Genomic DNA, 26,466 nt, shown 5'->3' with positions numbered 1-26,466 from the left:
AACTCCATTGTCTGAGTTTGAGGCAGCAGTGATTGACAGGTGGCATGTGTCAGGTTAGGTCAAAACCCTCCAGTTAAATTATTTAATAAATATTAAATAAAAGTTATATAATGCTAATTTCAAATATGTCAAAACAAATCCCACATACTGAGAACCACAGCTCTGGATAGTCACAAAATGTTTAACTAAATAAAAAGCAGTAACAGATTGAATTTCCTTTATTAGTAGTTTTGGAAGATGTGCAACCTTGTTAGATAACATGTTCCCAGCTAACACACTGCAATGCTTTTTTGACAAGGAACTATGAGAATTGGCAAAGAAACATGACACAAAATGAAAAATCCTGTATTTAACACGGATTTTAAAACAGTAAATAAATATCAAAAATTGGCATGAACACAAGATTAAAATGCAGGGCTGAATCTTGATGAAATAAATAGAAATAAAAGTATTTTCACATAAATGTAATTTGCTCCAAAGAGATGTTAACTTTTGGCTATACTTAATTAATCAGAGTAAAGCACAATGCAAGATTTGACTACACAAACATCAGCTTAGACCAAGTATAGAGGTTTCTTGGTGATGGAGGCAAGTAAAAATGAATGAAAAAACTAAACATGTTAAACAAAAACATCACTTCTTCCAGTTTAAGAACATAAGTCGTCAAGACGAAGACTTATTTTGAAAAGCACACAAATGATTAATTAAGTCAATGGATTCCAGCCCAGAGAATGAATAAGGCAAGCAAGCTCATATTGTGTGTATATACAGTCAAGGTTACTATTTACAGTGTGTTTACATATTGTTTAGTAACTCTGCCGAGAGTTGCGGTGGGGTTTGTCTCCCTCTACTGGTCACACTACAGACGGCAGTAATGAGTGCAGAAGTAGTATCATGCTTTTCAATTGCTCCTTAAAAAAAGAACTCCGCAGCAGACAGCGACCAAGCGAGCTGTTCCCAAAAACAGAATTCCAATGTGTCTCCAGAAGCACCCGGATACTAATCCGACACTTCCTCCACATCTGGAACAACAGCAGAGGACTGAGGAAATAATTCCCCCGTTCACCTGATGTTGGTTTCATTGGTTCCATATTACATCCTGGCTTTTAATATATGGTAAGGAGGCAGAGCGTGAACCACGCAGCAGGGTGAGAGGAGTAGGAAAGTGCAGAGCTTCTCCGTGACCTTCTAATGTTGAACAAAACAATATACCGACGTCACTACCGCGGTAAACACAGATATGTCACCCGACAACTTTTTAATGTCTGCCGTAATTACCGGGAGAGTTTCAGCAGAGAGTCTGACCATATTCATAATAATCACATGACCAAATGACCCTGTTAAAACAGAAGTGTAATACTTGAGAGTGAGGTCTAGATGAAGAATAACACTCAACAGCCATTCCCATCAGTCGTGATGTAAACTACTGTTAAAGTCACATTAGAGCAGTCAGGCTGTAAATGAGAGCTGAACTTAGCAGAGCCAGACTCAACCAGAGGACGTCTGACTTAATGAGCCATGAGGCCTGAAATGCAGTCAGAGTTTAAAAGAACCCAAACAGGTTTGATTACAAGTCATCCTGTAAAACCAGACAGGTGCACAACTTAGGACACAGTGGTGATACTATGAGCTGGGGAGAAACTATTATGCCTGACAGAGAATTGTGGATGTCAACAACTATTGGCCAATGCTCGACACGTCCGACCACCTGCTTACTCCTCAGCGAAAAGAAAAAACTCCGGGCACAACAAACTTAAAGCCAACTGGTGATGTCCGTGCTATAGATGTGAATCCACACTTGTAGCATGCACACAGCAAAAAGATGACATCTGTATTATTCTTATTTTAAAAACAACCACGTAGCAGCAATCTGGAGGACAAATAGATGAAAATCTACAACCAATAGTGAAGAATGTAATATTTAACTTGACATACTTCAGCAAAGTGAAAACTGCAACATGGTGACGGATTTATCATTAATCGTTATTAGACTTAAGAAACATCCCTGAATGCTGAATCCAGGATGAACCCACAGGAAGTGTAAAATAACAGAACTGATGCTGAAAACCCCCAAACCTGCACTTCTCTAAAAGGAAACACTTTCATAATATAAATAAAACGTATACAGTGTCTGTGTGGACACCAAACGGGGTAAAGGGGCCTGCAGGATGAGAAGGTGTAGCCCGGTGAAGGTGGATCGCAGCCCTCACGGTGGCGTCTCTGCATTAGTAGTCGGGACCTTTTTCTTGGTCGGCTTCTTCGCCGTCTTGGTTTGCGTCTTGGAGAGTGAGGATAGGGAAAGAAGGCAACAGTAAAGACCGTGTGATAGAGTTTATAACAACAACAAGAGAAAAAGAGACAATAGCGAATAGAAATAATGGAGATGAGGTCCAAAGGTTTTCGACCTGGGATGTTGGGTGATGCATCAAATGGAGAGTTGTGTCATACAGTTATAAGTTATCTTCTATGCTTAGGAGGAGGTTGGAAATATTTTAAATAATAACTTTACTGATGACATCAGGGTTATTTTGGGTAAGGTGTGGTCATATTACATTTCCTCTGAACAAAACTTCGCCAAAATGGACAAGATGTCCCGTTTCTAATGGGCATAATAAATATATCAGATTTATCACAAACTATAAACCTTTTGAAGTCGACAAAGTGTGAGTTTATAATTTGTTTTCTATTGATTTCCAGAAGAGAAAAAAAAAAGAATTAGAATGTGTGTATAATCTTTCCATCTTCCAACCAAATGCAGCGTGTTGCATCTATTGTTAGGGCTTCGATTTAAGGGAATGGGAAACGGAGCGACTCTTTGTAGGACGGCGTGTGTGTGTGTGTGTGTTCATTGGCCCTACCTCGGTCTTAGCAGCAGCAGGTTTCTTGGTTGCCCGGACGCTGGCACTACGTTTGGGGGCTTTGTCTACTGCATCTTCATCCGAGTGCTCGGTCCTCGTGTCCGATTGGTCAGAGCCGTGTTGGGATGACGTGTCGACGTGTGACGTGTCAACAACGGACGTGGAGCGGGCTGCAGGAGTGGACAAAAAACGAATAATTCACACAACGGCTGAGCAAGCAGAAAGGTTGAGTCGCTCCTCAGCATTTACAAGTAGTATCTGTAAATGTCCTTCACCTTCCATCTGGAAGGATTTAATCCTATAAAACATCACTCAAGGACGAGTTATTGTACGCATTGTAAGCATTGGCTTGTTGTAACAACATTATTATCTGGCTAGCATGAATAGTTGAAAAAAAAATAATCATAGCATTTTCTTGTGCAATTTTTTCTCATAAAACTTGAATGAAACAATGAGGCGAAGGAACAATCGCTGTGGGTAATATGTTCTGAATTACAGCTTGATAATAGAGCACAGCCAGACAAAGCTGTGGTTCAGAGGGCAGATATCCACATCAGGTCTACAGTAGAAGTTTCCCCATTTGATTGGTGGAGCCGGAGGAAGGTCCCCTTGGGAGCTTCGGACCTTTTGCTGCGGCATTTTTCCACAATGGCGTCACATTATTTGGCAATACAGCAGTAAGTTTAGATTTGTATACATTTTTTCTGTTTATACATTTTTTCATGTGATTGAAAGCTCTGAATAAAAGGAAGTCCATTTTTTGAGTTAGGGTCATTTTTAAGATATACTGTGCACAAAGTCTGGCCTACAAGTAACATCTGTGCACAAATCGGCCAGAAACTTTATTTTAACTTGCGCTGTTTGACCGATCACCGCTCAGCAGTCAGTTGAGCGAGCTTTCTTTCGGACAGGATTTTAAAGTTGCTTTAGGCTTCCATGTAGGTCTAAATTAAAACGGGCCACTTCGTCCATTGTTTTGCTCTCTCTGTATTCAGTTCACAGCTCGTCTGGCCCACACAGCACACAAACCAACAGTTTAGTGAGACACTTTAAGACTCCTCCTTCCTTCCTTCCTTCCTTCCTTCCTTCCTCCTCTCCCACTGGAATCGCATGCTTTCACCCCCCCCACTCACACCTCTTTCCCTTAGTTCCCTGCCATCCAGTGCTTTTCAAATCACGTGACTCCACTCGGCCCCGTCCTGCCCAATAAAAGTTGAACAAAAGGAAGTCCTCTGAGTTGCACCTCTAGCCTATCAGGACACTGGACACCCAGAATGTATTTATTGTGATGCTGGTCCATGTGGCGCCTCTGTTAAAAAGCAGGGTGGGTTGTGCGAGCGTGGAGGCCTTACTCTGCCGGGTGCTCTTGGCCCGGGGAAGCGTGCTGGAGCCCGAGCTCAGGTCGTCCATGGTGTCCCGTCTCATGCGGACGTCTGAAGTGTGCAGAGACAGCTCGTCCTCCGCGTTGATAAGAGTCAGGTCCTGCATGCTGAAACTCCGTAGCTTGTCGGACAGCACGCCCTGGCCCTGGGCATCACCGCCAAACCAAACACACACACGTCAGATGGGGGACAGCGTGAGGATATTTTACCCGTACGCCTGCGTCTAGCATAAAACAAGCCTTTTTCATTTAATTAGCCAATTCTCGTGTTTGGTGATACACAAACCAATAAAGTTGGAAAGATAGAAGTCTGCTTGATGTCATTTAACAGTTAGTGAGAGGAAAATAACCAAACATTTGGAATAGAAATAGGAAAGACTTGCATAATGGGCAAGTGTGTCCAAAAGAGAATAACTAAAAAGGACTTTGTTCTACTGGCAAGTCGCTGCAGAGAGACCAAACACAGATGTGGCAACACCAACAAGTTACTGTTTGCACAAGCTCATGACAACATCAGTTTAAGTTGACAGGTTCAAAGTCTCTCCTTCAAGCTGCTGCCCTTCTCGGTACACACACACACACACACACACACACACACACACACACACACACATCACTTGGTCCAATCCTAATGCTTAAAATCAAGAGTCCCGACTATGCGACTGATACAAGGTACCTTTTGTAAAAAGAATACAGGACTCACCTTGGTGGCGGCAGTGACGGCAGCAGTAGCAGCCAGGTTGAGACCCCGCTTTCCAAACCTCATCATGGTGTCATAACTCCTGTCTTTGGCCTGCGCTATGTACTCATCGATCTCCTACAGAGAACAATGTGAACAATTGGTAAATAGAGAAATACAAAAATCAGAACAATTCAATGTGGACGTGCGAACCAGTTTTATTATGCGAGACACTCTTGTTCTCACCTTCTCTTTGTTGGACAGCGTCGGGTGGACAAACTTGCGGTAGAGGACACTGGAGCCCTTGGTGTATGGGGACAGGAGCCAGATCACAAAGGCGATCTTTAGCTCAAAGTAAAATGGAAACCTGGGTATTGGAACAGAGTTATACCATCAGAGGAGAGAACAGAGCAAAGCGATTTACAAAAGGGCGAGAAGGGGAGACAACAAGACACTTTCAATACAAAGGATCTTATTAAAGTATCAAGAGCAGGAGATACACACATGAATGTGTGTTGATATTAGCAAAGCTTAATTATTACAGGCTAGTTGGGAACTCACCATGACAGGAGCAGGTCGGTGGCCGTCTCCGCTGTGGTGAACAGCGCAAAGACGATCCAGTACATCATCCATTTCACCTGGGTCACACACACACACACACACACACATCACAAATACAGCACAGGAAACCCGTTGTGTACGAGTGCCGAGACGAATGGAGCAAAACAGACAACGCGATGCATCGTAAATGTGCCAGAGACAAAAGGAAACGTAGTGGATCATTGTCAACTCTAAAAAAGGCCATAAACTAGACACCTGGCTTAGGAGACAATATCAAACGCCTTCAGCTGAGTGGAAAGTCATTATCAATAATGTGACAAAACGAGAGAAAAGCACTGCATGGCAACTAGTATATTTTTAAAGCATGTAATGTGACGCCATATAAAGACATAACGATGAATCATTGGACTCACGGAAAGAGCGTTCTGAACAAGAGGAGAGGGGAACAAAAACATTGCTTCTGAAAATGGCATCCTCCACTCTCACTGCACCTCCGTCCCTCACCTGCTCCTTCTGTGGCGGTTTGCTCGAGCAGCAATTGGTGCATGTGTGTGTGTGTGTGTGTGTGTGTGTGTGGGGGGGGGGTGCTCCAGTGCTGATGCTATTTCCTCCTCTGCTTGCTTCCTGGGCCCAGTTTAATGAAGGTTGCTGTGCCCCAGTTATGAGACATCTTTAATATTTGGGTTATTGGTGTTTGAGTGATATTTCTGAGCGATGACATAGTCAGTGTGGCGAACATCAAAACCAAGGAGGACTAATATATGCCCTTTTGTTAAACTATGTCATATATGTGCTGGCCTAAAGATCACATCCGTGGACTTACATTCCTTCTCATCTTCGTTGCATTAAAAGCCACATGGGTAAAAACGGCGAGGGGCGATACTCACATATTCCTTCACATTCTTCGTTTTGACCGCCTTGTATGAGGAGTAGGCCGGGTAGAGCGTTCCAAAGGCAAGGCTGCAGAAAAGCAAAAGGGAAGCACGGGTCACAGGAGGGATGCAGCTTGAGAACAAGGCCTCGGGGTGTTTACTGACACCTGACAAACCTATTTCTACTTAAAAAGCAGGTTAGCCACGTTCGCGCTGAGCTCATGTGCGTTCTGTGTTATTGGGCTCCTGGTGGTTGGAACTTGAATGGTGTTGCCACAGTAGAGATGGTGGGCCAGTGGCTCGTCACTCTCCACCCCGGCCAAAAAAAACGAAATATAGAGCTCATGGAGTCCGTGAATACAGCAGTTACACAGGATGGTGCCAGGGATGGGTCACCATGTTCAGCCAGGCACGCTTTTGCTGTGCTCCTGGTGGGCATTTGGTCGTGTCGCCGTGGTGATTTGTGCTGATGATGCAGGGTGAGAAATGCTGAGTGAGGGGATAGCGAGGCGAGCAGAGCGCAGCGAGTCACCAGTTTGTCTGATCGGCTTTCAGTGTAAACTGCCAGTTGGGACTTTGTGACATTTAAATGGGGATCACTCGAAGCGGACGTAGGCTCCCAGCTGCACATCTACGCTTCCATCAGCAGTCGAGTGGCCCCCCCCGATCGTGGTCGGTGTCGGAGCTGCTCAGTCGTGTGTGCAGCCCCTCTCGGCTTAGCACAGTAAGAAGAGAGGACTGGTAGCGGGGCATCTAGGCCAGTCGTCTCCCTTAGCAGACGCCCTGTGCCTCTTTGTGTCCCCATCTCATGGTCAGTCCATAGAGCTTGTGGGCATCACCTCCTCTCGCTGTGACACCGAGACTAGAGATATGACTAGATGGTCATTTATAGCGCTTCTTCACCCCAAAAAAGAGGCAGCGGCGTGTTTAATGCACAGAATAGAGAGTGCAAACAATTGATCTTGGGTTAGATACGCCGCAGCCATTAGGATGCATGTATGCGGTCACCTTGTTCTCATCCCATCAATACAGGACAAGCGGAGGAGCCAGCGAGAAGCAACGGCAAAAAAAGACTGCGGCAATTTTATCCACTATTTACGTATCCTAATATTTAAAGAGATGAAACCCAAATAACACAAGGGCCTTCAAAAGACATCCATCCTAGTAGCTTCTGGGGATTACACTACCGATCTACAGCCTGGTGAAGGCCACGAGAAATGGACGTACAATTGAGGTAATGAGAGTACGCCTTTAACTCCATATCCTGGTCACAAGGTGTGTGCATGTGTACAAGGTACAGGGTGGTGATGGTGGTGATGGCAGCTGCTTGCTGTAGTTGAGTCATCCACACGGTGCACAGGAGGCAGTGGGGACCTCAACCGCTGACACAAGAGACATGTCGTGTTGTTGTATTGAAAAATATGCACGTTTATCCGGCCAGAGGCTGACTGTAACCCGGGGGGGGGGGGGGGGGGGGTGTTTGGCCTCGTCATGGCACCCACGTTGCAGTTGGATGGCGTGAAGCTCGGTCTCGCGGCAGGCCGTCCGCTCAGGCCTGCGTTTGAAGCAGGTTTCGCGAGCGAGCAGCTCGTTTCCTTGCCAACACATTAGCGGTCAGGTGGTTACACTTAGCACGGGTCAGCTAACGCTACATCCACGGAGGCTCCAAAGAGGAAACGCCACAGCGGAGCGACGGTTTGTGCGCGCGGCGGCGTAGCGGCAGATGGGACCGTTTACCCCCCCACCCCGCGCTGTTCCCCCCCGCGTTGGTGGAATGACGCTGCGTAACGGGCAGAGGACGGACGCTAGCTGCGGTTACCGTTAACGTCGGTCGGCTTCGGGCACATGAACGGGGCGCGCGCGCGGCTATAACGTGGGAACAACGGCCCCGAGAAACTCACACCACTATCCGCGAGATCATCCACGAGACCATCGTCCTGGAGCTCCGGCCCGGGAGCGTTCGCCGCTCGCTGGAGAGATCCGGGGAAGTCCGCTAGCGGGCAGCGCGCTGCGCCCACACCCCCATTCCCCCTCCGGGACGCGGTGCGGGCCGGGAGGCTGGCCGGCCGGTGCTGGGCGGTCAAGGTGGGCTAGAAGGAGGCTGAGGGTGGGCTGGCAGGAGGAGGAGGAGGATGATGATGGTGATGGTGGTGGTGGGCTAGCAGGAGGAGGATGTCTGCGGTCTTCTGGCTCCAAGCTGCTCTGTCTCATTGACGGGCAGACGGGGCTCTTAAAGGGCCAGGGCTGCGCTGTAAACATCTAAATAAATTATTTATTTTTTTAAATGTAGGAAAATGATGAAGATTAAGTGCAGTGAGAGTGACACACGTGACTCCAATGAGGTCAATTAATATTTGACAATATTAGAAGACGGCGAGTGCTTGGCAACGGAGCAGATTATGTGTTTGTGTGTATTATTATTACACCAGAAACGTCGCTGTAAATAACATCAATAAATAATTGTATTGTGTGTTGGTGTGATGTTTTTATTATCTTCCTTAGTTATGCTCAGGACATTTCCTGTGATCTACTAATTCGGGCATGAGCGGTGAAAGTCATAGGACGGGTTCAGTGTAGGATGAGGCGGCCTCTCGCGGTGAATCTGTAGATTGCAGTTAACTGAAACATCTGCATTTAAAGAGAGCTGGATGCAGCGTTGAAGGCAGTGAACCGTACCCCTCACATGATGACGCCCCTCCCCTCGGCATCACGTGACAGGCCTGGAAGTTGGAATTCCACTGTTTTGACACCACGTCAGATGTAGTTCAGAGCCTGGAGCTCTTCCTGAGGGCACGTTGTGGAGCGCGTAGAAGATCCAAGGTGGCTGATGTAATAACGTGAGGAAGAAAAGGGCCCCCTCAGGAGCCAGTGCTTGGTTGGGCCCTTCAAGGCTTCTGCAGGAACGTGGTAACTGGCTCAGGGAAGAGAACCTGCAGATGTGAACAGCTGCATGGAGCTATGTGGCTCATCCACAGCAACTGCTACTGAACTGAAGAAAACACTTTATAGAGAATATATATATATACTTATAATTTTTCATTATATTTATTCAAAAAGATACATTATTCCTTTATTAGGCCAGTTTAAGAGCAAAATAAGAAACATTAGCACTCAAATTGTGTAAAAACAATGTGTCCATGAGAAAGGAAGCACTTCAACTCTTCCACAACTACACTTAAGATGAAATACCCCAATCACAGTAACCACCACCCAAGACCATCAATTTAGACACATTCAGACTTGTACTGAAACAACCTATTTGAATATTTGACTGATGAAGCCATTCTAAATGTTTGCTTGCATGTCCCCCTTTACTGCTCTTCTGTTTTATTATTTTTTTGACTTTATCAAACAAATGAATTAATACGTTTTTTATTTTAATACACGTGGATATATAGACCCTTGTTGAGGTATTGAGGGTAAACAACAAACCGTGGACAAACAGCAGTTTTTGTAAACTTTAATGTGAAAAATCAAACAAACAGACTGCTAAGATCAATATACATATATTGATACAATGTTAATGGCCAGTAGTTCTATTCAGCTGCAATTGTGATTTTTGAACAATGTTGTTAGAAGTCTGCAGTCCATTCAGGCCATGAGACAAAGATAGGTGACCAAAGAAAGAAAAAAGGGAACAAAACTCAAACCTGCCCTCTCTGAAGTCCTCCTAATCATTGCCGTGTGGTGTACAAAAGAAAGGACTGCTTACTCTAAAAGTGAAATAAACAAAACAAAATACAAAACTTTGGTCTGCTTTCCCTCTCTGGCTGCTTCACAAATTCATTACAGCCCCAGCGGGCAGAAGCAATTAGCTGTTTAAAAACGCCAACCACAAAAGAATTCTATTAACACAGGTCAACCTTGCTCCTATTTAAGAAAAATAATATCAACGTCATGAAAATAGGAAAGTTAGCCCAGAACTCGCATTATGTCACTTACATGGAAGCCGAGCCTCTGCTCCAAAGGAAAGTCAGCTTTTACCTCCTTGACTCTCACATCTTACATTTACAATGAAAACAGAGCAAACACACTGACCTTAAATACAGACTTAATCCCAAAAAAGTATAATTGGAAAACAACTAGACAAGTCTGAGCGTACTGTGTGACAGCGATCAAGGACTTCATCAAAGCGCAGAGTAGCCCGTCCCCAAATGAAATGTTCTTTACCCCAAAACCCGGACCTCCGCTGCCCCAAAGGAACTTACACTCGACCTCTGTACTCTGCAGCCTGTACTTTAGTATGCAGGTTTTAATGTATACTGTGTGTACGTTGGAGTGGTTGTCAGCGGCTGGTTATTTGGGGATTACATTAAGTGAGGAACTATGGCCGTGCTAGTTTAGGTTCATGGGCCTTCAGTGTCCCAACAGCGTCCTTCACTGCATGATAGATGATGTTCTTCACCTGAGAGAAAAAATATGTACGTTAAAACATCACTATGGAAACAACGATTCATCACACTGACGAGATTTTTTTTATGATCACATTTATGTGGCAAGTATTCTATAAATTACATCAGTTGATTTCCATCAATTCATACTTTTTAATTGAACTACTCTAAGCAACTAGTGGACCTAGTATGAATAAATCACTCCGTCGGCAATCCCACAAGTATATAATATAAGCATATGCTTTAACTCATTCGCTTGAGTTTCATCGTCATGGCCCTAAAAAACGAGTTGAGATAAAAGCACACCGACCTGCAGCTTGTCTTCGTGGTTTGTGTGAGTAGTGGACAGGTGTCTGAACTCTTGGGTCAGTCTGAAGCAGTGTCTTACATGCTCAGGAGACACAAAGTCCTCTGCCACTTTGATACAGCTGTACAGGTTATGAACCTAGGAGAGCGGAAAAATATCACATATGTCAATGAAGTAAGATGATGGAATCCTTGAAGTAAAAGGACACTCATAAACAAGGCCTCCGAGCTGTAATTAAACAGTGTGTGACCTGGTGTGGAGCTCCGGCAGGGATAAACACAGCATCTCCCAAGAACTGTACGATGGCCCATCCCTGGACGCCGTACTCCTCATAGAGCCTGCGCCGCAGCACCTGGTCCAGGTACCAGCTCTGGTCGTGTATGGGGTCGTGGTCCGGAGGGTTCTCTTGACCCTGCTCTTCTCCCACCTGACACACATAATCCTCCATTAATCAGAACCCCACGAGCTTTGGTTATTGTTGCTAACCAGCTGATGACATCTTGGGTACGGTAAAGGATGACGTGGATTCAGATAAACACAACTTTTATTGAACGTATGTGGTCTTGAATGAAGGAAAGGTTGAAAGGGAATTCATCACTGTCTTTGAGAAGGCCGACGAGTGTGTGGATTAAATGTTTTACAAGCCACCAATACTGCACTCAGATCAGATGAAAAATTGCTGACCTTGCGGAGAAGTTCTCTGATCTTCTCAGCATCCTTGGCAGCGTAGATGTGCCAGAGAGCTCCAGGTTTCTCCTTTGCCTCGTATACACGTCGCTTTGTCATTTCATCCACATCGCCCTCCTCTATAGTGGTCATGACCTCTGGAGAACCAAAAATACACAACAAAAACACACACACACACACACAGCACCAGAGAATTATCAGCCGTGTTTTTTTTATAAGGGCCATTCTTTTGTTACTTTTAGGTTTGGAGCTGCGATTGCAAATGTCTCAACATTATTAAGTTAAAGGCTGCTCTCTAGAATTCCTTCCAGTTTGATTAAAAATCAAAGTCTCATTTTCAGAGCATGATTCTTGAATAGCGTAATGTATGCACATCAAGCATACAGTTTGACAAAGAGGCAAAAAGCTGTTCTCAACTGGTGGCTCGTTACTCAGTATTGGGTCTATTTGACTCATGGGCCATTGACAGTTTCATTCTGAGGTGCACTGATTTACCACACCTTCTCGTGAAAAACCCTTCACGTGCAACAAATCTCCCAAGCATTTAATACAACATTCAGCAAAACATAAAATGCCATCAAAAATATATTTTTTTAAGTGCACAGAATAATTGATTAAAAAGGTTCAAATTGTCAAAGTGACTTATGATGAATGGGGCTTGTGTGGCTGGACCAGTTGAGAACCACCAGGGCAGAGAAGAGGACAGGTGACAGACCAGGCAATCACATCTACTGACATGACGTCCACATCCACGGCGTCAGGTTAATCATACAGCAGCCAACTGTCCAGCCAGAAAATATACTGGTTCCGCAGTTATATTACGTATTCATTACGGTGTTTGGTCCAGTGGCCCTTTGCCTTCCACCTGCTCAGGGAGTTTGTCTTTGCTACCTAACCATGTGCACGCATTTAGCTATTCAGCCAGTGAGGTGAGTGTGGATGTGTGTTGGTGTCGCTGTGTGAAAGGAAGCCTGCGAGGAAATAGGGACACCAAAGCTAGATGCCCTTCTTTGACACGTTTCTCCCACCGTGTAAGGACCAGAGCACAGCTCTAAAAATTGTGTGAATTTAGTGACAATTTGGGGATTTTCTGTTGCTTTATTGACTCGACCACAAAAGGAAGCAGTGTTTTACCCAAACCCTGAAATCTACGAGAAGAAATTCAGAATCGCCATATAGCACCACGAAATTTTGATTGCCATCTAAAAGTCATTGAAGTTGTTAATAAAGTTGATGTAAAGAACTTTACAAAACATGCCAAAGTAGAAGCCAACAGATGCGTCCCAGTGCTCTGGCCCCCACAGTACAGATAAAAACAGAAGGATGGGGTGGAGGAGTGGAGGCGGGGAGTTAGTCAAAAAGAAGGTCATGCTACTTAAGTAATACAATTGAAAGTCTACAGACCTTTGCGTCCATTGATATCTGCCTCTGAGAAAGAGAAATGTTGTCATAATGTAAATGAGTGGGAATCACTGAGGGGTCTTTTCAGTGTCCCATCCAAGCCAATCAAACCTGGAGCAACTTAAACCGTAAAAGCATGATGTTCAGGAAACAGCTGTGACAATAAGCTTTAGTGTTCAGGTTCAGTTTGAAAATGGCTTCTCTTTTAGTCTACATACAGTATGTAGAATGTCTTGGATTGGATATGGAGAATAAATGAAAAGGGAGAGCGTTTAACTCCACTGACCTTGCCCTGGGTCTCCCTCTATCAGAGGGATACCCACGTAGACCATGACGTTGACAGCATCAGAGACATCCAGGTGGAGATTGGTGGTTCCCACTTTACGGTCTTCAGACGAGGTTAAGCCTGAAGGAAAGAAAGGCCACGAGGGAGCGAGAGAGAGCACTTAAAATATATAGATATATCGGAGGAAGGGCGAGGAAAGTTATGAGGGATCTAAGCGAGTAGACGAGGAGCAATCGGCTCACCGTAGGCGTTGTACATCTTCGGGCCAAGGTCAGGACGCACGAAGAAGTTGGGCAGACGGGCAGCAAGGTTCAAACGACCGTCTCTTTTTGTGTACTCGGGCAACGGCAGGTTATCCATCAGATCGTCAAAGCTGCCAAAAGAATTAAACAATTATTACTAACAAAATAATAAATTAAGACTCACAAATGGGTTTTGTAAAAATGGTGGATTATTACACAAACAATAAGCAAAAGCCATCTTTCTTCACTGGTTCAATCATTCCCAAAAAGAAACAGACAAATGATGGGGAACATTTAACATTTTAAGCTTATGAGAGTACATGAAGGTACCAAATGAGATATAAATCATTAGAAAGGAAAATGATGCACAAGAAATGCTAATATTTATAATCTGATACAGGATAAATGTACATTTTTCAATATGTAAGAAATGTCATTAACATTTGTCCCGAATGATTTGACCTCTGATGTTTGCATGCATTATATTTCTGATCTTTTTCTTTTTGTGGATAACCTCAGATAACATAAATGATTATATGTTATCAGTATGAAACCCCGTTGCAGACCACTCTTGGGAGTGAGCCTGGAGCACATCAGAGGTCACATGCTCCTGGGTTCCTCACCGTGTGGGCATCATGTCCCGGAAGTCTTCACCTGGCGGCCAATCCTTTAACTTCAACACCATGGGCTGGCCCTCGGCATCTTGTAGTCGCTCTGCTTTTACAGAAAAACCCATAAGCTCAAATTTCTGAAATAAAACCGTGCCATGCGCATCAACTAAATCAATCCAACGACAAATAATAACCATCCGGGAAAGACTGCACTCACTAGAGATCACCTGGAAGCCGTCCCAGAAGTCTCGCACCTTCACATCAGAGATGATCGCACAGTTTCTACAGTTGACGAGGTCTACGTCCTGGTCCCCAAACTCCCTACTGAAGGCATCCGGCCGCCATAGTTCACTTTTCAGCCGTTTATGTATCCCGGACACCAACACGGGCTGGACACAAGAGAGAAGCGATTAGACAGGCGACGGTGAAGCGGCTCCCTGTGCATCTCCAACGGCGACCTCTCTCAGTCCGCTCCGTCACGCTGCCTTTCACAGGCACATCGGGACTTTTTTCTCTTACTTGTCCCTGCTTCCAGCACTCTCTGAAGATCTTCCAGTTGTTGCTGTTGCTGGGATCCTGTAGGCAGAGGAGCCGTCCGTCACAGAGCCAGGAATGCGAGGTATGTGGTTCCAGAACACTGAGGCCCATCACTCCGTCTTTACGGCCGCCCAAAACGCCGAGCTCGCCGCCCTCAGGCGCCCCGGTCCGTCGGCCTTCGGCCTTCTTGGTCTCCACGACTGAGGCGATGATGTGATCCAGGAAGTTCGGAAGGCTGCTCTTCAGCTTGTCACTCTGACAAGACAAAATAAACATTGTTTTATTACCCAGCTATGCGTTTGTGCCTCCAAGCAAAGAACTTTAGGGGAAGAACAGGTCTTTCTTTTTGTGGGTGGTTTCAACCCAAGTGAATGCTCTGCTTCTTTACGACACCAGTAACTGACACAAATACAATTCCATTATCACTAACCATAGAATTCTTACAATTCTTACAATAAAATGTTTTTTTATCTAAAATGTTTGTGTTGACAGACTTAACCTTAAATGTTTTCAGTTTTCCAGTTAATAACCAATAGATTTTCCGATTGACCTTTTGGTAGAACACTTTTCTACCTACCCCTGCTGAGGTAAAGACAGAGGGGAATGGCACCCCACTCTCTCCGGGCCCCTGGGGGAGTTTGCCCGGCCCAGAGTTGAGCAGATCCCGGAGACTGGACCCCTCGGGTTTGGATTGAGCCATGCTGGAGCCCAGCAGCAGACTGTTGAATAGCTTGGGACTGGAAGCAGAAGGCTTTGAAAGGGCACTGAGGGAGTCCAGGCCAAAGGGAGGCCTGCTGTCTCGACTCATCATGGAGCGAAATGAACCGGATTCTGGGAGAAGATGGTGAGAAGATGGGGATGTAACATCACCTTTAATATTGATTCAGACTCGATCATGAGCTTATGCTGACTCAGCATTTCCTCTCTCCTACTTACCCTTGGTGTCGTCCTTGGCTTTTTGTGTGGCCAAGTCAGCCAGCCAGTGCAGAGCCGAGCTGTTGCCCTCTCCTGGTGAGCGGGACTCCTTGGCAGAGGACTGGGTGAGGTTGCAGGGGGAGGACGTACCACTGGCTGAGTTACTGACACTGCACACACTTTCTCCTCCCCCGCTGTCTGATGGTGCTGCTATTTGTGTACTTTCTGTTTTAATGGCTGATGTTTCTCCCTCTGATTTGGGATTGGTGCCAATACCAGGAGCCGCACCTGCCAGGATTCCACTACTACTTGTTGCAGTAGACTGCTGATACAAGCACAAGCAGACATTAGAATCAAACAAAAAGAACAAAAAATATATGATGTGGCACAACAGTACCTGTGAAATGCCATTGGGGGCACTCGGGCGTACTAGAGGTTTAGTGTGTCGACTGGTACAGGGACAATTGGCCTTGATGCCCCATTTGCCTCTGGCTGAGTGCACCATGTCACCTATGTTGTAAAGCGCTAAAGGAGAAAGGCAATAAAACCAATAATGACTCTTACTCATACTACTACAACTACTTGATGCGCGTGAAGAGAGTGATAGATTCATGATCCAATCATAACGTGAATGTTACCTGTCCCAGGTATAATCTGAGTAGGCATAAGGTTCTGTGGCTCATGGGGTTGACCTTTGGCACACTTCAACCAAGAGAAAACTTCATCATCTGGACCTTCATCTACATCTGAAAGAAAGGACATAATTACGTGTGAGTGTTTCCAAACCACTCAACCTCAAAAGGATCATAAAGTAATAACCCGGTCATCACTTTGTATTATTTTAGGTTAATACAGTAAATGTCATTCAGTATTGACTCACCCTCCCTGGGCCGGTTCCTGCGGAGGCGGTAGCAGTCCAGACAAACACCGAAGCCACACTTGCGACACACCCAGTGAATGTTAAACAAGGTGGTCTCGCACACATCGCACATTTCCCTGACACCTCGCACGGCACGTTTCCACGCCACTTTCTCTGAAGGACAGACAGAAAAGTACACAATTATACACAGAAAAGATCATTTACGTTGAGACAGAATGTAGGAGCAGAAAAAAAAAAGATTAAAAGTGAATGAAATTGTCTCTTTATACTCACGGTGAGGTTCCACCATCATCATGGCCTCCTTTTCAGACATGACCAACTGGCAGAACTGGTCTCCCACATTGGCCAGGATGTACTTGGATGTGTCAAGGTCAAGGCCCTCTTGCACAGCTGGCGCAGGTAGCCACAGACCCATTGCCATGGAATCGCTCTGCTGAGGACTCAAGAAGCCCTCCACGCGCAGTATACCTTTACGAGTGAAAGCCAACCTGGTCACGGGGTAAAGCAAAATAATTCATTCAGTAACAAATCATGGTTGATGGATGACAGTCTGACTTCCTCTATGAAGCTTAGATCCACAGAGCAAGACAACGAGCAGCACAGGCATAGAAACGTGTACCTTCTGAAGTGGAAGAACCGACAGGACACATTTGGGTCGTGATCGTCGTCGCTGTCTTCGCCTGTAGTACGATATTTACGGTAGCGCTCCAGGCGGCACTCGCGGCACTTGTGCAAGTGAGGGGCCACATTGATGCAGGAGCCGTCCTGGAGGAAGGACTCACCGGACTGCTTCAGACGACGCACCTTGTTCTGGTCTTTAAGTACGGACTGGCTCACTGCAGGAGAGAAGTTTGTGTTAATGATATCCTTTCACTCTTCACCACCAACAAGAAAGAGGGGACGAGACTCACCTTTGAAAGGCTTGTTACGAGGACGGCTTTTAGCGGCTCCTTGGATTTTTGTTTTCTGCAACATTGCCCCATCCTTGGCAGGGTGAAGTGGTCCTCCTGGGACTTGGCCTTTCTCGGGGACCTCCTCATTCTCACTCAGGTCCGAGAGGTCGCTGTTGCTGCTGGAGTCGGAGTCACGTTTTGACAACTGACCTCTTTCCTCAAGGCTAAACTTCTGAGACAGGCTCTGGTCAAAGGACACAGGCGCCTCCTCCACTCCACCAGGGCCGGTGCTTACAAACATGGGGCAGCCTGACGTGGATGTGGGACTCTCCCCAACCTCGAACTCCTCCTTTACCGCAGTCCCTTCACTTTGTGACCTCTGTGATGACGTCAGTGCTGGAGAGGAGGAGGAGCTTGGTGAAGCAGCTGCTGGGATTACTGGGAAAGAGGAAGCCAGAAACCCCTTAGGTGGCTCCGCCATAGTGAAAAGGTTCGGCTTGCCTTCTGAGGAAGGACCGCCGGTCTGTGGCTCGGCCCCTGTGAGGCCGGCAAAGGAAGCGTGGGAGGTTTTCTCCCCATATGCCAAAAATGGATTAGCAGGCTCTTTGGGGGCCTGCAGGAAAAGGTTCTGGTGGCTATCTGAAGTGTTAAAACCAGATTGCAGCCCTAAGCCCCCCACAGAAGTCCCATTATTACTGCTCTTCTTGGAAGTACTTAGAGGAGTTCCAGCAGCCCCAGACGGGCCACCAATATTTAGACTAGAAGCTCTTCCTCCCGCAGAGCCGCCACCCGCACCCTGGAAGGCCAATGACGATTTGTTGAGCACACCATTTCCAGACGGATGGGTCTCAGGCACTTTGGGCTGCTCAGGCTTTTTCAGCCCTTCGGCGGAGGTTGCCGGCTTGAAAAGGCTCGGGGGCTCCTTGCTCAAGCTTTCAGACACGGCGGTGAAGTAATTGGTGTCCTTGGACTGCGTCGGACCGGCGGCCAGGCTCGGGCTGGGTCCCGAATTCTGGGTCATGCACTGGAAAAACAAGTTTTGGTCTTGTTGCGATTGAGTCTCGTTCTTCGCCCCGCCAAAGCCAAAGCCGAACGGCCTGGAAGTGTCTTGGGAGGCGGTCGTAGCGGCAGGCGCTCCGTTGGTCTGAGAGGTAACATCTCCAAATACGGAAGCAGTCGGCACGGTCTTGGGCAAACCAAAGCTGGATGCAGTTTTGGAGCCCTGGGAAACAAAACAGCAAAGGGATATTAATAAAAGAAACTGAATTGGGGATGACTTACAACGGCGAAGTATGATGGTGGTGATCCCATGAGTCTTACCTCGGTCTGACTTCCCCAGGTGGGGACTTTAGGGCTAAAACCCACGGACGCCGAAAGGGCCACACTGGGGCCGCTGTCCTGCGACCAGGAAATGGTGACAGGCCCCGGGGAAACAAGAGCAGCAGTTTTGGAATAAGCGGATTGGGAGGCCTCCTCTCGGTCTGGCTGGGGGGATTTGGAGGCCTTGGGGGGCGGCGCTCCGGGGACCAGGCTCGGCATCTGGCCCAGGGAAGGGAAAGACGTGGTGGAAAAGGGAGAGGGGGCTGGCTTGAGTGGGGGAGGGGTGGGGTTGTGAGTCACCGCGGTGGTGGAATCCGCTGCGCCTTGCGTGGGGAGGGGGCGCCCGTTTTCTTTGACGTGGGACGGGGGACGCGGCGCGGCGTTGGATTGGTCCATCTGGAGCGACGCGACAGCATTAGGGGACGAAGCGCTTCCGTTTTTGGTCGTGCTGCTGACCCTTTCGGCGGAGTCTCCTCCCCAGATCCCCGTTCCTTCGGCCGGCATTTTGTTGGAATCGCCACCGTTTTTCCCGTCAGCTGCCGCCTCTCCTGCTCCTTTAAAACGTTTCAAGTTCAAGTCGTCATCGCCTTCGGAGGCAGTCCGGCGTCTGCGTCCACTGTCGCCCTTCGTTGTTTCACTGTCCTTCCTTCGCCGGCCATTCTTACCAAGCTAAAGGGAAGGAAGTGCGAGAAGAAATGCCATCAACACATTTTCAAAAAAAAAAAAAAAAGAAACTGGTTCTTCTGAAGCTGAAATTACTTGAGGCTTTAAAAATATACTACACAGGAATCTACAGTAATCACTAGGGGGGAAAACAGGGTGCAATACAGTGCAACCAATTTAGTATAGATCGATGAGACAATCTTACCTCCTCTGCTAGCATGACATGTATCACACGAGGATCAACAGTTTGATTTTCACCCTACAGTGAAAAAAGAAGGAATTTAAGCAGTGTCCTTTCACAGCATAATTGAGGGCAAATCCACCACTCGATACTTCTTCATTTCACTTTTGTCTTTCGCCATTTCCAGATCTCATTTCATAGCTATGTGGTAGATAATGGATACAAGCAGCGTTGGAAATACATACAAAATAGATTCATTTCAATCCAACATATGCAGTTTAGAGGTCACATGGGACTGATGTTCCCTCATAAAGAATTTCTTACGTATACAATATAATTTTCAATCCCATCCCAGTCGACTTGTAATGCATATATATATATATATATATATATATATATCTTTTTACCTTATCTATGGTAATCTCCATAATGTGAGAGATGGGATCATGCTGTGAGACCAGCCCTGAAGCCCAGCATTCCTCAAACTCTGGCTGGTACACGCGAACCCGGCGTCCTTGAATAGTGTACGAACCTGAGGGCAAGAACAGAGTGGGAGAGTAGAGAGTTACAATGTGGAACATTTTAATGAAATACCTCAAATAACACGTCAACAATTGGAAAAGCATGAAAGTACTTTAATGTAGCAAGCGTCTGTTACAACATAAGGTGACTTTATATTATACTCCAAGCTGACTTTCTGTGATCAAGCGAACACAATCATTTGCTAGCTTTGCGTCTTGTGTCACCGTCATGTTTGGTCTACATTTTCTGCTATCAGAAACCCGGTGATTCAGAGTCACTGTTTGTCCATCTGTATCTTTTAAGTTTAAGCGCTTCAAAGCACAAGTACATTCATGCGAAAGATGGTTAAGACACGACACCTGAGAAAACACATGGAGGTGTGAAGCGAAAGCGGCGTAACAATAACTGGTCACGCGCGAGTCGTACCCTTCCTGAAGATCTCCTGCAGCTCGAAGTCTGTACGCCAGCTGTTGATGGCAGCCTGGAGTGAAGGCTGCTCCAACAGCAAAGGGTGTCTTATGTCTTTGTCCACCTGCACAAGGACACAGACCACACAGTCCTGAGATGTGATTGTAGCACAGCGATAGTAGGGAAACTACCGGAAAGAACACCAGCGCAGGAACTCACGTGCGACGCTGTATTTACCTTTATAGATCCAAGATTTTATTTTTTTAATAGCAAAAGCAGTAACAAATGTCTAGTCCAATAAAAAATGAATAAAAAAAGTTGAGTAAGTTGACAAATATCCTAATTAATAAATGGCATTATAAAAGTTTTATCAGTCACTGAATGGCAACAAAATGGTTTATAAACTAATACCTAGTAACAATGTTACACTCCAATACAAAAGTACGTACCTCAAACCTTTGAACAGTTTTGTTATCAGGTAGAAAATCAAAATTCTTGTTTCCAAAATACTCCACAGGCACCAATGATCCCAAACCCACTTTATCTACCAAGGAGCGGTAGACCTGAAGAAAGAGTGCACAAAGGGAAATGGTTTCAATAACTCAAAGTAAATAAATACTTAATCATTTCCTTTTGTATTCAACAGGAGTGTGACGTTCTTATATCTAATAATTCAGATAACATAACATTCCTAATTTGCTGGGCAGCGAGAGGCATCTGCAGCTCGCACTAAAGTTGAATCCAAAATGAAAATACTTTTTCAAATGCATCTCAGAGAACTTTTCAATGTGATGACATATACACGCACGTGTAACCTGCTCCACAGGTGGAAAAAACATGAATGGTATGGTCAGTATTTGGTTGGCTTACTCCTGAAGCCGTTTACCCGGAACGTTTCCAACGGCTCGACTCACCAGAGCGGGCCAGGCCGTGGACGATGCCGGTGCTCCAGCAGTCCCAGTACTCCCATCGCTTCGACTGGCCCAAACGATAGAGTCCTCCACCAACACGGCTTTCACCCCCTTGTCAAACACCTGCACCCACGAACAGCTCTGCGGAGCATTCTCAAACTCCACAAATACCTGCAGGAAAAACAAAGCAAAAAGGAAGCAGAACATAAACATGTGGACTGTAATACGTCTATTTCCTGGGTTATTGCAACTATGGCAATAATAAAGTAAGTACACGGGAGTATTAGCATGTTAATAACAAATACCGAAGTCAGAACAGATCAATGCCTGGGTGTACTCAGACTAGGATGTGGCTCACAAGAGCAAACCAACTAAAAGGATCAAAGGAAGAAGGCCTGCAAATCATTAGCTGTATAGATTTTTTGGTTAGAAAGAGAACGTTGATGATTAATTGGCTTAAAATGAAAGACAAAGCCTTTAAAAAAAATGGCAAATGGAGCCTCATGATGCTCCTCACGTTCCTCAACCAAAGTTCATTCTTTCTTCTTCTTCAGTAAGAACTGATTGATAATGAAGAACCAAACTGAACCACGACACTTCTTTCACTGAAGGAAAATCCCAATGCTGGACTCCGTCTCATGAAATCTGTGTATTATTTGCACCGTTGACTTTTACCACACTTCGCAAAGACACCAGGACACCACGTATTTGTCACAGATGTCGTGTCCACAGCAGCAGTTCATTATTCTGCAGAAACGTCTAAGCTACTGACAACAGCTGCTTGCTGTCACAGAGCGAGCTGGGGGAGACGGACCGGTCCAGTCAGTGCAGTCAAATCACATGTATTGAGACTCAGAGTGGGAATGTTGTTGACACCTGCTATGAAATGGACCAGCCAACTAAGAATGTGCGTTGGTTTAACAAATGAGCCAGAAAGAAAAAGTTATATTTAAACTAAAAGGCCATTTGTTTGGTTTCCTGTCACCGAGGTCACTCGATCATGCAGACGAGTAGTAACAAGTTATTCAGGTACTCATGTGCTCCTTCCTGTCACCATGCAGGATCATTCCCACAACCCTTGTTGGGAGAATAGGTTGTGAGGCACGATTCGTCGGTCCAAAATACTGGTACCTGCTAAAAACTAATGACACCGGCCATCGACGAATTACAGAAAACGGAGGTAGATTTGCTGACCAATTTTACATTTTGAGCTGTCCAGGTCAATATTCAACAAGACTAAATATAAAAAACGTCTAGATCTCCATTAGAAATCACTGCATATTTCTACATATGTCGCAACCCACAAATGAAAACCTAGAAGGTGTTTTGGTGGGAAAATTCAGATAACGTCCTGTCTTGGTGGACAGAGAGTTTATTTAGTTGTGTCTACGTTTGCTGTGTCTTCCTGGTTAAATAAACACATCAGTACAGGCGATGACATTCAAAGCCATGGTTGAGTATTGATATTTGTGTAGCAACCTTCCATATCGATTAGGGTGTAGCAATATTTTCTTCAGATCAAATCTGATCAAATCAGATGATTTGAACTGAGACTCAAGAAATGTTTCACAATTAGATCTTCAGCTGGTTCAAAGCGTGTAATAAAAACATCATATTTTCTCTTAATCAAACATTTGACACAGTAATCATGTACGTTCCTCAGAGGTGTCATTGTGCGCTGATCCGTTTACTGAATTCCCCACTTGAAGTAGGATTCGGTTTCAATTGAACGTTTTAAAAAGAGATTGTTTTCAGTCAGACATTCACAATCAGTTTTGCTTCTAAACTGACCACTATTCAGACATTTGGTTTATACTTAATGAAATATAAAGAGTGCTAGAACTTTCTTTTAATATGGTAGAGATGAAGAAAAATGGAAATCAAGCCAACACCTAAACATTATTATACCTCTGATCTTCCACAATCTGAAAGCAGAATATACATAGATGGCGTGTGTCTCCATAGACGTATGCATCGGCGAGGTAATGTTGCAGACACAGCGATGTCTTTTCCCTCCGCGATCAATCACCGGATCAGATTCCTCTATAAATATGCATTTGTTGTTGATGAGCGACACGTAGGCTACTTTACCTGCAGTAACACTTGAGAAATTTAGGGTGGAGTATTGCAATTTTTTCGGGACACTATTCTGTAGAAATTCTATATTTCTAGACTCCCCGTCTTTTTTTCTTCACACGCCACTGAAGCAACCTGTGATGTGCCAGGACTTGTGTATAGCAAGGACATCTGATTAGTCTCAAACTCAATAAACAGGTGTCGCAGTGCCTCTTTTTTTAATAGTAAGAATAAGTTGTGAAAGGAAGAAATAACCTTCTCTGCATTTATGGATTGGAAACAAAAGATCCACAATGGTTTGTATTATCTTGTAGATGTTCAAGGTAATGACAGAAGAACAGTTAATAGTTACCAAGCCCCAGTCCTGTTAATATTTATCTTATTAGTGTTCTCATTTCTCAGGTAAATATCCATTGAGGTTATTGTGCACCTCAGAGGAGGGAGAGTTGTTTCTCGATATAGATACACCTTGTTATTTCACAGAGATTTCTTCTGTTTCAGTTGATTTTTGTCTACCAAATTAAAAGGGTTCTTCTGCAGCAACCTTGTGGCAATAATGCATTTGTCACTCTACATTAATTGATACTAGATGACTTTAAATCCAATAAAGCAAAGTAAATCACATTTGTATTGTATGTTTATTTATTTATAAAGTGAGGTACAAATAAAAGGGCTCATATTAAATGAATCAGACATTACTAGTAACGTTACTTGGCATCTGCTTGCTATTGTAAGATTGTGTTGTAAAAGAGTCTATTTTAGCATTGAAGCTTATTTTACTTTAAGTCAATAAACTGCGTGAGAAGATTTATTTATTTTATTTTAAAAACTGTACGTGTGCGTTAGGCTGAATATTTAATAATCTGGACCGCAGGAGGAAAGTCGAAGGGATTCCTTGTTCATATGAACTTGTAAGGCCTTTAAACTAAGCGAACGTTAGCTAACGATGGTAAAGGACGAGCTAACACCGTAACTCAACCAACGATTTGTTTCAGTATTGTGTCAATCCAGTTGTCTGTGCCGCATACGCGTTTTAACACATAATGTTACGAGGTTACTATGAATACTGCTAGAGTTTATTAACACTCGTTAACCAACTAAAAAAAAAAAAAGCGAACAAAGCAAAGGCCATAAAATCCCCGGGCTCGAGTTTAGCTTCGCCTCACTGCCCTCAACTTGTAACGTCGGCGTACTTATCTTTGCGTGGGCTCGCGTTAACTGCCAACAAACGTGCCAACACCGGTGGTTGAAAAGGAGTCGAAATGGGTTAAAGGCCCGCCTAGGCGGTGCCGTACATGCCATGTCTCCATCGGTGGTGCGTTTAGCCCCGCAGGCACCTCTCGTATGTAAACACTGACCGTCAGCCCTGCAGCAGTGGTTGTTGTTGTCGCCTCTACTCCGCTAACCTCCGGGACTTGCAGGCCGATCACGCTCACCGCCCGCACGATTCCCCGCAGCCAGTCCCGGGTCCACGCAGCCTGCTCCGGCTCGGATCCGTTGGCGGACCTGCCGTCGTCGAGGAGCAAAAGCAGACGCTTTCCTATCAGCTCAAGGGAGACCTCCATGGTTTGCTCGCAAGCTAGCTAGCGTTCAGTGAGCCACCATGAACGGTGTTAACTTCTCCGCTTGGGATGGGAACCCAAGAACGCGAGACGGACAAGCGGAGAATTGCCGCGGCGACTTTGTACTAATCGCGACTGCACGAAAGAACCCGTCTCAAACGTTGCAGAGCGGGGGGGCGGGGAGGGGGTTATTCACTTAATCGAGATGTTATTGTCCTCACTGCTAACGCGACTATCCTGCTCTGTCCGCCATTGAGCCTTGCAACAATCAAACGCACTCCTCGTAGACAGGCACTGCGGAGATGGAGAGGTGTAGTGTGTGGAAACAGCGCCCCCTGGCGACAGGCCTGTGAATTACGTCACTGGTCACGTGGTGCGCTGGTTTTCAAGATGTCCCGCAGTATGAAAAGCCAGGATGGAGTAGTTTTTTGTTTCTTAATTGAACAATTGATGATGTACATTTTCAGAAATTATCAATAAGAAACGGCTAGATACAAAAAAACTCAAACCAAGGTGTCAGAAGGGCAGCCGCGAAAGATAAACATATATAATATATATTTGTAACAGAAAAACGTTAATACATTATTCAAGATAATTACTTACATATTAAAGGCAATCATATGTTCTTAAGACATGTTTTATATCACAGTTGTTAGTTGTTTGTGAATACAATTTAAATTCTTTGAAAAAGAAACCCACCAAAACAAATAGGAATTTTGGCTTGCAAGCTTATGTAACTGGGAAAGAATCAGTGTATGATATACACCCTTCTCTCAAATCTCATGCCATAGGTAAAACATCCAAATATAACAGGTTCTACTACTACTAATGTCATGTTAAATCACCTTAACGAAACAATGTATTTGATCAATTGGAGTCTAACAGTAGTGGAAGTAGTAGTTCTTGTTTGTTGATCGTAACCACTAGGAGGTGGTACACTGCTACAAATTATTCAAAGCAGTGATGGATCTGGTCAGTGGGTCCAGGGTCGTTCTGCCTTAGTGAATCATTATCATCCCTATCAAAAGAAAAGTTCATATACATTCATTTAATTTTTCAGCAATCTACATAGAAGCTACCACAAAGACTGGGATCATGAAGCACTGAGTCATCAACGGTTAAGTGATATTGTGGAATAAATATAATTTTAATGTATAAATATGTAAAACTGTGACATATTTTCTGCTAAATGCAAGGCATCATAACCTTTTTACACTGTGACATTGCCTCCGGGGCTCTGAGGCGGGCGAGACAGGTGGTAGCCGCCCCCTCTCACCCTAGACAGCGACGCTGGAGCCCCTTCCCTCTGGCAGCACGCTGCG

The 26,466-nt window shown here is 45.1% G+C and overlaps 2 protein-coding genes across 5 annotated transcripts; both read right to left on the bottom strand.

The window, feature by feature from the left end:
• Positions 1-203: 203 nt before the first annotated feature.
• reep2 (receptor accessory protein 2) lies at positions 204-8,684 on the bottom strand. Its single transcript, XM_040174543.2, has 8 exons — positions 8,253-8,684; positions 6,367-6,439; positions 5,480-5,556; positions 5,165-5,285; positions 4,943-5,056; positions 4,211-4,385; positions 2,859-3,028; positions 204-2,278 (listed from the first exon to the last, which is right to left on the bottom strand). Exons 1-8 carry the CDS (start codon positions 8,282-8,284, stop codon positions 2,207-2,209), a joined length of 834 nt encoding a protein of 277 aa, XP_040030477.2. The 5' UTR covers positions 8,285-8,684; the 3' UTR covers positions 204-2,206.
• Positions 8,685-9,796: 1,112 nt separating this feature from the next.
• kdm3b (lysine (K)-specific demethylase 3B) lies at positions 9,797-25,657 on the bottom strand. 4 transcript variants are annotated; one of them, XM_040173211.2, is made up of 25 exons: positions 24,941-25,657; positions 21,510-21,677; positions 21,045-21,158; positions 20,614-20,719; positions 20,073-20,197; positions 19,690-19,743; positions 18,822-19,490; positions 17,520-18,723; positions 17,228-17,444; positions 16,882-17,096; positions 16,609-16,761; positions 16,367-16,474; positions 16,126-16,253; positions 15,750-16,050; positions 15,391-15,644; positions 14,796-15,068; positions 14,494-14,665; positions 14,289-14,379; positions 13,666-13,796; positions 13,424-13,543; positions 13,141-13,164; positions 11,734-11,873; positions 11,300-11,476; positions 11,053-11,187; positions 9,797-10,756 (listed from the first exon to the last, which is right to left on the bottom strand). In XM_040173211.2, the coding sequence occupies exons 1-25, from the start codon at positions 25,145-25,147 to the stop codon at positions 10,676-10,678; spliced, it is 5,367 nt and encodes a 1,788-aa protein (XP_040029145.2). In that variant the 5' UTR covers positions 25,148-25,657; the 3' UTR covers positions 9,797-10,675. The 4 variants fall into 4 exon arrangements, with proteins under 4 accessions (XP_040029145.2, XP_040029144.2, XP_040029147.2 ...); XM_040173210.2 differs by having other exon boundaries at positions 15,750-16,053; positions 24,941-25,477; XM_040173213.2 differs by lacking the exon at positions 13,141-13,164 and having other exon boundaries at positions 15,750-16,053; positions 24,941-25,463.
• Between the last annotated feature and the right edge of the window lie 809 nt (positions 25,658-26,466).

Source organism: Gasterosteus aculeatus, chromosome 4 (assembly GCF_964276395.1).
Source record: "Gasterosteus aculeatus chromosome 4, fGasAcu3.hap1.1, whole genome shotgun sequence".
Taxonomy (NCBI): Eukaryota; Metazoa; Chordata; class Actinopteri; order Perciformes; family Gasterosteidae; genus Gasterosteus; species Gasterosteus aculeatus.
The sequence above is the reverse complement of the archived record's forward strand: the minus strand, read 5'-3'. Positions and strand labels throughout refer to the sequence as shown.